This window comes from Lycium ferocissimum, chromosome 9, assembly GCF_029784015.1.
Source record: "Lycium ferocissimum isolate CSIRO_LF1 chromosome 9, AGI_CSIRO_Lferr_CH_V1, whole genome shotgun sequence".
Classification (NCBI taxonomy): Eukaryota; Viridiplantae; Streptophyta; class Magnoliopsida; order Solanales; family Solanaceae; genus Lycium; species Lycium ferocissimum.
The window spans coordinates 54,190,473-54,201,369 of NC_081350.1; the positions used below are offsets into that span (position 1 = coordinate 54,190,473).

Consider the following 10,897-nt stretch of genomic DNA (forward strand, 5'->3'; position numbering starts at 1 on the left):
CAAAATACACTATATTTAAATATGGAATACAATCAAATCCGGTCGGATATCTAGTGAATACAAGATACACTATATTTACACTAAAAAAAAATGGAGAATACACGCAAATCAATTTAAGAAACACTGTATTTAATCGAAAAAAATTGTATACAAACTACAAAAATACAGTTAAATACACGCGGTGAAGTATACAAAAATGTGTTTATCTCAAATACAGAGATACAAAGCATGACTACATACAAGTCCTGTAACTTTGATCGGAGGTAGCTAACTACATACCGCCGAATACACATAAATACAAACTACGCTATGAACTTGAGTGTAAATACAGTACTACGAATGCAATTTTGCCATCTGCTTTATTCGAAGTTGTGAATCTAGTTTCAGTTGAAGAAGCCACAAGTTGCCATAATCTATCCAATCCATTTTTAATGAAAACACTAGTTTTCTATACAGCCCTTTTGCACAAAGTAATGATAGTAGGATTTATTTCAGTTCTGGTCAAATCTCCAGCTATTTGTGTATTTAATGTCACCGTGGTGTTTTTGATCTGGCGGTGTCGAGGGAGAGGGAGTATGAGAATAGATCTGGCAGGAACAGAGGTGAGAACAGATCTGGCAGGAACAGAGATGAGAACAGATCTGGCCGGAGGAGGAAGAGGCGGAGGCAGATCTAATCAGATCTGGCCGGAGAGAGGTGAGAGCCGAGGGAGAGATAGAGAGAGAGGTGAGGGAGACGAGAGGGAGTTGGGGGATAAATAAGCCATAAGACCTAATGTATTTGCTATAGCTATGAATGATAATTTACAGAATCACTACTAAATATAAATAAATTAAAAGGTAGTAATTATCAATAATTACCTCTTAGAGGTAGTTATGCCAAGTAATTTTTCCTACCACAGTGGTGCACCGTGAGGAATCAAAATGGCAAGCTTGCCTGATACTCCAATATTATGACATACAAAGTTGAGTAGGACAGTTTAAATTTACTGGATGTTTGTGAACTTATAATACAGACAATAGTGCTTTCACAGTAGAAAATTAGAAGAAATTTAAAAATTGAGTTGCATCAATTAATTATGGGGTTGTGGCTATGTCGAATTTCCCTCTTTTTGTGGAAAGTTTAGCTGGCATGACTACATACGCTGTTCAGCAGTCGAGACATGCATTTTTATTTCACGTTCGATCCCCTATCATGAAATGATATAAAATTCTCGTATTACTTATGCAAATTATTATTTATGACTAAACAAAGAAAATAATTAAGCAATGCATTAAAAAAAATGCTGGATTCCACGTTGAGATTAAATCTCCTTCCTAAACCAACCAAACGACCCCTACTAATTAATATATATATATATATATAGCAAGTGTCACTAGCATGTTAATTTTCTGTTTTTGTTGAATTACTAATTAATGTTAATCATAAAGATTTCATTATAAATATTTTATAAGTGACTTAATTGTATAAATATTTTATATATTTTATATTATTTGTAATTAAAACTTAAACCCCTCCGGTCCTCCACGATTGTGTTTAAAACAAACACACCAACAATTGCTCTATTAGTGTATCCACTTCTATTTTTCTGTTTTACTATTTTCTTAATTTGTTTAAAAATGATATTACTTTGGGAAAAGGGTCAAATTTACCCCTGTACTTTGAGAAAAAATTTATATTTATCTCTAGCAACTTATACTATTAGTCCGTGTCCTCACCATTAAAAAAATATTAACATTTACCTCTATCCCTAACGGCTGTCCACTGTGGCCTTGCCACATCAATTAATGATTCCATGTCAGCTGTCAACCGTGGCAAGAGACTTCCCAATTAAAAATATCACGTAATCAAATAACCAAACTCTGAATTTTTCATTCTAATTTTATCTTTTCTTCTTTTTCTTTCTCTTTTCCCCTACCATCCCAATCAATCCCCTTTCTCTCTGTTGCCCACTACTAGAGCTACCATAAATCAACTACAATCCCCTTTCTCTCTCTTGCCCTAGTTAATGGAGTATAACTTATTAACTGAATAAGAATAACAACAAAATTTTGTAACGGTGGATTTTTTGGAACCAGGATAACCGGTGATGACGGTGAACTAAATTTGTGCAGAAGAGGAAGATGTTTTGGGATGGATCAGTGTTAATGGGTAATGGGTCAATTTTAATTTAATGCATTAATGAAAATGGTGACTATGATCCACCAATTTACCCGAGATGGCGGATTTGAACGGCGGTGGGCTTGTTGGGTCTGAAGATAGACAAATAAGGAGAAGCGAAAGATAAATGGGTAGTGGGACCCACCAGTAAAAAATATTTCAAAATAATAGATATTACTATTAAGAAAAGAAGCTTGAAAATACTTGGTTATTTAATGCCCAATAACAAAATAACACGTGCATAATTTTGAGAGATTGGGGTGCCATGGTGGAGAGTTGACAGTGGACTTACTCATTAATTGATGTGGCAACGCTACAGTAGACAGCCGTTAGGAATGGGAGTAAATGTTAATACTTTATTAATGGTGAGGCCACGGACCAATAGTATAAGTTATTAGGGGGTAAATATAACCTTTTCTCAAAGTACAGGAGTAAATGTAGCCCTTTTCCCTATTACTTTTCATATTTGGTGAGTGACTGTTTAATCTAAACATCTCACGTGGAAAATATTACTAGCGGAAAAAGAACATACAAAAGAAAGCGGACGAACAAAAACAAAAAAATCACTAACAAATCAAAGCAGTACAGTACGATAATATCATCACTGAGCATTACTAGCAGTCCTAGTGGTGTTATATAGTGACATATTTAGAAATATTATTAGTATCACACAGCTGTAACACTAGGCTTAGGCAACTGTCATTTATTCTTTTGCGTATAACTATAATTTTTTTTTTTATATATAATTTCTTCAGGTTGATTAAGCTGTTACTTACACATATCTTCATATTAAATGAGCAATATGTTAGAAGTCAACCAAATGATCTGCTGGATTACGCTAGCGGCGGAGCTAAGATTTTCAATATGGGGATTTAAAATGAAAAAATAAATATATCAAAAAGTTAAGAGAATTCAACATTTGTTATATATACATAAAAAATAATTTTGGCCTGTGTATATTGTGTAATTTTCCAAAAGAATTACGATATATTATACACTTTCCATTTCAGTTTATGATATACTTTTTTTTGTCACTTCTAAAAAGAATGATACATTTTCAAATTTGAAACAATTAACTTTATACATTTTAACCTTAACGTGAAATTACTTTTATAAACACACAAATATTATGCTGTGTTTTAGCCCACAGGTTTTAAAAGTTCTATAGACACACAAATGTTATATTATATTCCAAACCACAAGTTTAAAAGTTTTCATTTTTTCTTTAAATTTAGTGCCCAATCCAAATAATGCTAAAGATTCAATCTTTTTAATAGTCACATAAGTTGGAATAGAGGAAGTATATATATGCCTACTCTTATATAATAGTCAAACCGTAATTGAAGCTCCCTGAGATTACTTCACTAGTATTTCTCCTTTATTTCTCTGTCAAATTCTTTCCTTTTGTTATAGTTATTTCTAGTTTCTCTCTTATACATGCAATTTTCCCTATATTACTTGTTAATCTATTTTACCCATTGTTTCTTTTTTCCTTCAATATATTTACTTATTATATTTCAATTTGGTTCTTTTCCATTATCTTCGGAACCCCAACGTCACATATTACATATGTATCCTCTGTTAAGTACTTTCTATTAGTCAACAGATTATATTCTTAAGCAAGTCTTTACAGCTCACCTTCAAGCTTAATTTACTGAAAAGTACAAGGAAGACAAATTTCTTTCGTTAACTTAAGCAGTGATTATTTCTTTTTTTTCTGGAAATCATATCATGGTGGGGTCTTATCATTTCTACATATACATACAAGTAATAAACTGTGATTAACACAGTAACACATTTTCTTGCTCTAGCTACCCCTGGTTAGTAAGGCTAACTAAAGTGCTGATTTTGCTAATATCTTGATAATGATTGCTTTAATGATGCTAGCTAGCACAATTATCAAGATACTAATAAGATTTTCCTTAAAAGACAAAGCTAGTATAAATAATTATGGAAGCTCAACTATTATACAATGACAATGTAAAACCTTAATTTATTTATACACTATCAGGTCACCTAAAAGATAATTAATTATAGGTAAATTGTTCATGAAAAAGTGAGACTTATAACACAAAAATAAGACATGAATACCTACTACAACATGTTAAAATGCATTGTTAACGTAAAAAAATTTCAATCGGATTCTGAGAGTCAATTTTTACAATTTTGACTGTGAATTCGAACATGGAATCTTTAAATTTCTGAATAAAGTATATATATTTGAAAACTACGTAAGGAAAGACTATAAATTGCAATAATTGATAATTCAAAATATTTAAAAGATATGAGAAAAGCGAGGTAAAAAAATAATTTATTTGACTCTCAAAATTCAAATGGTACTACATAAATTGAGGCGGTGAAAGTAAATAATCATAGTGCTAATAGGACAATTAAAGGAAGAAAACAAGAAGGAATAAGAAAAAGAGAACCTGATATACTTTCCTTGGACCCATGCCGTGTCTCCTCAGTACGCCATGATATGATTTCCATCTTTCTCAGCTACAATTCTACTCAACTCTTTCTTCTTCCTCCATAATGTTTTTTCACTTATCTTAGCATCACCAATTCAATAACATCTTGCTTCAAATATTTGGGAACCTAGGTTGCACAAACTATTTTTTTCAAGCTATGATGTCAAATGATCAAATAAGAGTGGAAGGAGGAGAAGGATCATCATCAAGATCATCAACCACTGTACTTCTAGCACCATCTGACGACCATCATCATCAGCCACCACCACCGCCCCAACTGAGCAGGTACGAGTCTCAGAAACGTCGCGATTGGAACACTTTCGGACAGTACTTGAAAAATCAAAGGCCGCCAGTTCCTTTATCCCAGTGCAACTATAACCAAGTGCTAGAATTTCTCCGATACCTAGATCAATTCGGAAAAACTAAAGTGCATTTACATGGTTGCCCTTTTTTCGGGGAACCGGAGCCTCCGGGGCCTTGTACTTGTCCACTTAGACAAGCATGGGGAAGCCTAGATGCACTTATTGGTAGGCTTAGAGCTGCTTATGAAGAAAATGGTGGCCTTCCAGAGAATAATCCATTCGCGAGTGGCTCTATACGCGTTTATCTTCGAGAGGTAAGAGATTTCCAAGCTAAAGCAAGAGGAATTTCCTATAAGAAGAAGAAAAAGAAGAGGAAGCTGCAAAATAGGGCTAGTACAACTAGTGCTGAGGCAACTCCTACCTTTCAGTTGCAATCTTCTTGAATTTCAATTTGGCTTCTGAAGGAACAAGCAAAAGGTAAATTGCTATGGTTTTACAATAAGAGGATTATTTGCTTTGTTCTTTTCCAAACATGCCACAGTTTTCTGATACCTTGAGTTGTGAACAAGTTGATTGTTGAATATAAATATATATCTAGTTCCACATGAATTATGAATTATAGAATTGCTCTATATATGCTACATGGTATGGATCTGACTCATCAGAGTCACTGTGTGAGGAGATCCCTTGTGACGCCCCTGACGGAGGGGGGCTGATGAAGGTGGGTCAAACAGGACTGACAGATATTTAGGTTGGCAAGCTTCTGAAGATGAGTTGCACATGACACGTTAGACGAATCCTACATCAGAATGCAGGGGAGAGGAAAGTGAAGAGTTTTATAAGGCATAGCTCAAGTTCACATGGTACGTGTATATTTTGGGTTTGTTATAACGTAGCCCAAAAGACAAATCCGTGTGAGTCTAGGCCCAAAGCGAACAATACGTGTCATAAACTTGAATCGTGACATCCGATCCTTAGAAACATGAATATATTCATGATTGAATGAGCTTCGGGCTTACGGAGTTGAATTGGGTTTGACATAAATAACTACATCTAGCTTTCATTACAAAATATAAATGTGCTTTGCAGAATAAAAAAAATCTGATGGTACATATATAAAGATGGGAATCTACTAACTTTAAATTTTGAATTCGAGATCTGCACCGATGAACCCTAGAATTTGATGAAACCCTAAACTTTTTCCATGTTCTGAGTGCGAATATGGAACATGAAAAACTTCCGAACACTCCCTAGCTATTTGCTATGGTTGATGAAAATTCTCTCTCTTTTCTGTGTCTTCCTCTCTAACACTCACAGTGCGTTATCAGTTACTCTCCTCCTTTTATATTTTATTTGTCATAATTTGATTTGACACAAAATTTAATTAAAGAAATGAATGTTTTTCAAATTTTTATTTTTAAATATCATAATATTTATGTGGCGATAATACTTTTGAAACTTGTCATAACACTTGTATGATTATAAAATCTTCTTATTAAGAAAATATAAGAATGTATCATTATTTTTTTAGCAGATTAATGAGGAAATAGTGCCAGATGGAGATCTAGACCACAACATATAGGTTCACGATAACCCAGTAGTTTGCTTATCCATAAATATTTGATTGTGAATCCAACTATCATTATATATATTAACTTGAGGTCACTAACATAGGAGTCCATAAATTTTAAATCTGGATTCACCTTTGAAATAGCAAACAAAGTGGAACGGAGGGGGTATTTTTTTCTTTTTTCTTTTTTCTTTTTTAGGGGTCTTGTAGCTAAGATTTAGAGGTAATCTTTGCTTGCTTTAGTCTAATCTTGTCTCTTTTAGGATTCTGCAAGATCTTGTGCCTGCCATGAGTGCCCATTAATTATAATTAAGGTGATTAATGATTATCTAAAATATATATAATATATTAAAAAAAATCTATGTATAAGGGGGTTGTCTTATTGGTGTATTCATACATGGTAAATATATAATGTAGATCTGTCTGTGTATATGACAAATTCTTTGGAGAATAGAGATCTTCGAAACAAGAAAGAGATTTTCAACTGCTTCTTTGCGCTGATATCTTTCTATTTCCTCTAGGGCCATATAAATGTCATTTTTGTATGTTTCCTACTAGTTCCATAATGGAACCATTTAATCCTTTGTTTCCGAAGAGTTCTAATCTTTTTTACCAAGTATATTTTTCTCTTCTTTTTTCCTCCTACTGACTGCTTGTTGCTATTACAATCTTCTTGAGAATTTCAAGAATTTGACTTATATATATTGACAGACTAACAGTTAAGGTCTTTTTTTTTATAACATTATAAATTTTATAAGGTTTATGGAGGATTACATGTAAATTACTTTAAATGAGTTTTAGTGAAGCATTACACCTATTCAACACAAGTAACACAATAACCGACGAAAAGAAAACAACATGTAATACTAAAATCGAAAAATAAGATAGTAGGAGAGTAATGATAATATTGATAAGAAAAATGAGACAACGCTTGACTAGCTACTAACCTTCTATCCTAATCCTCGACTTACATATATATCCTCTCATCTAAGGTCATGTCCTTGGTAAGTTTCTGGTGTGTCATGTCCTGTCTAATCATCTCTCTCTAATACTTCTTCGACCTACTTCTATCTCTCCTCAAGCCCACCATAGTCAACCTCTCACACCTACTCACTGGGGCATCTATGAACCTCATCTTCACATGACCGAACCATCTTAGTCACCTAATTTTATTTCTCATGGTATGCACACGCATCCATCTCAGCATCCTCATTTTCATTATTTTCATCTTTTGGACGTGCAAGCTCTTGACTGACAAACACTCCATCCCATACAACATAGCTGGTTTAACAACCACTTAATAAAAATTACCTTTAAGTCTTGGTATGACATTCTTATTACATAGGACACCGGATGCAAACCTCCATTGCATCCACCCCGTTCCAATACGATGTGTAACATCTTTGTCAATCTCCCATTTTCTTAGATTGTTGACCCGAGATACTTGAAACTTCCTCTCTTTGAGATGACTCGTGTATCAATCATCACTTCCACATTTGTCTCGTGAGTCACGCCACCGAACTTACACTCCAAGTACTTTGTCTTAGTCCTGCTTAACCTAAACCCTTTAGACTGCAGGGTCTATCTCCAAACCTTCAACCTATCGCTAACTCTATTGCTGTATCATCAATCAATACTATGTCATCAAGAAATAGCATACACCATGACACTTCCCATTAGATATGTCCCGTCAGCTCATACATCATCAAGACAAATATAAACGGGCTAAGAGTTGACCCTTACTGCAATCCCATCACGACTGGAAAGTGCTCTCAGTCTCCTTTCACTGTCCTCGTTCGAGTCTTGGCTATCATGCATGTCATTAATCGCCTTAATATAATCTATCAGTACACCTCTAGCTTCCAAACTTCTTCATATAACTCCCTTAGAGACTTTGTTGTATGATTTTCTAGATCAATGAACATTATATGTTAGTTCCTCTTACTCTCCCTGTGCTGCTTCACCAATCTCCTTACGAGATGAATGACTTCTGTAGTTGAACATCCTGACATGAATTCAAATTGGTCCACGATAATAGACACACCCCTCTCCACCTTCATTTTACCATCCTCTCTCACTTTCATAGTGTGGCTTAGCAACTTGGTACCCCTATAGTTGTTGCAATTCTGAATATAACCTTCTTGTACAACGGAATCATGTACCTGTCGGAAGGAAAACCATCAATTGGTAACTCCTAACAACATTGCACATTTTTGGGCTAAAATCTAGACCCAATTCAAGATTCGTGGTTCGATTATATTATTCCTCGACCTTTCCCTTTTTTTATCTACTTGATTCCCCATGTTTTATTTTGTATTTATTTCCCTTTCATATTCTCAAATCTTTTTTCACTAGTTTGTATATGCTGCTATCTCTAAATTCAATTCTTGACATTTTTCGTTCTTATTTTTAGCCGGGAATCGTGGCTCCGTTAGGCGGTGCCATCTCTCTTGTCCTCCTCATGACGAGAGAACTAAAAAGTTCTGAAACGAAGTTAAATACTACTCCCTCCGTCCCAATTTATATGATACTTTTCGCTTTTCGAGAGTCAATTTGACTAAACTTTGATGCTAAATTGGATTAGATTAACTCGATATATTAACATTAAAATTTATATATTTGAAAACTATACGAAAAGTACTACAAATTGCAACTGCTCTCATATCAATTTGGTGAAAAAATACTTCTTAAACTGATGGTCAAAGTTCATACAGTTTGAATTTCGGAAAGCAAAAAGTGCTAGATAAATTGGACAGAGGGAGTAATAAATAAAGTTCGGAACTAAAAGTGTGCCATATCTTTGTTGGAAAAATATTAGAGATGATAGTATTAAGAACAAATAGGAGACAAAAAGTATAGTAATAACAAAAAAGATAAGACAGAGTTGAAATTGAAAATCCGGTTCAAGGCACGCTATGGATGGCGCTGTCTTTAGAATAGATTTTCGTCGCTACCCCGATGCAAATAGCAAAGTGACGTTCTACTCCCAAGATACATGAACCACTCAGGAATCTTCTAATGTGCATTCAAATAGAAGTTCTGGACAACCCTTTTAATCTCTCAGCTGCTTTTGTAAAATTTAGAATAAGAAGAAAAACGGACTCTTGAAGAGAATGAAATGTTAAAGAGTCTAAAGATTTAGATTTTCTGCAAAGAATGGGATAGATTTATAGGAAGTGAAACACACTTTTTCATGAATAGATGTACCCCTTAAGATTGGATGACACTTTTTCACAGTGAATAGGTGTATCATTTAAAAAATGGGTAACATCTTTTTCACAATATATTGTGTCTTTTCAGATGTTGCTTTTAAATTTTGAATCACTTCTAAATAAATTCCAACAATCTTAACTATGGAGGATTATTAGCGCTTTATATAAAATAAAATAAAAATTGGGTGATTTTGATTCCATAGCGGACGATTTTGAGTTTTTTCTCGATTAAATTCTATCAAGTTATTTAGGTTTTATCTAAGTTAAAATTGTAATTTGAATTCAACCGAAATTACAATGGGAAAAGATATTTTCCGAAAGTATCTTCAAAGCTTCTAAAATCAAGTTCAACCTTTCAAAGTCCATTTAACTTGGAAGAAAAGGTTAATGCGTCACAATACACCAACAATGTGAAGAAATTTATTTAAATTCCTTAAAATAAGATTAGCAATTCGAAAATAACCATGATGCAAAAAAGAAGAGCATATCTTACAAAGTTGTTTTTCAACCGTGAAATCACAAAACTTTCCTCAAAATAAATTTTATGGTCATCTGCGTCTTTTTATCTCGATGGTTGTTGAGGGTTGATTCATTGGAGCAATGTGTAACAAAAGACACACTGTTTTAATAGGATGTTTTTATAGAGATATATTCATTTCTTTGAATTATGACACAGCTTAGAAAATTTTGCGCACGCAATCTGACTTATAAAATATTGACAGTTATTATACCTTCGACATGGTAAATCGTCAACTTCTGTTAGAGTATTCCCACAACAGCAGTGGTTGGGGAACTTGATCTCCTTATATGATCTTAGAAAATTAGCTAGCTTTTGGGGTTGAGTTAGACTTAAAGGTCCATTTTTTTATATGGTAACAGATTCAAACTCATCCCAATTCTTAGTGGACTCAATGTATGACCCCAATACTATAGTGTCCAGCTTCCAGCTGCAGATGTCTAGTCATGGGCGTGTCCGACGGGTTAGAGCCTCACATCGATATTGGATGAGAAAATTAGTCTCATGATATGATTTTAGCCGATCATCTGACCCTATGAGTTAATTAACTTTTGAGATTGAGTTAGATACTAGTCAATTTTCTTAATAGCTTCTAATCTAGCATTAGCTTGTAGATTTGTAGTCATGCCGCTCCATGAAGATTTATTGATTGGCCAAATCATGTA

At 33.9% G+C, this 10,897-nt stretch overlaps 1 protein-coding gene across 1 annotated transcript; it reads left to right on the top strand.

Annotated features, from left to right (window-relative positions):
• Nucleotides 1-4,557: 4,557 nt before the first annotated feature.
• On the top strand, nt 4,558-6,163 carry LOC132029377 (protein LIGHT-DEPENDENT SHORT HYPOCOTYLS 10-like). The gene has a single exon (XM_059418659.1). It carries the CDS (start codon nt 4,789-4,791, stop codon nt 5,374-5,376), a length of 588 nt encoding a protein of 195 aa, XP_059274642.1. The 5' UTR covers nt 4,558-4,788; the 3' UTR covers nt 5,377-6,163.
• Nucleotides 6,164-10,897: the final 4,734 nt, after the last annotated feature.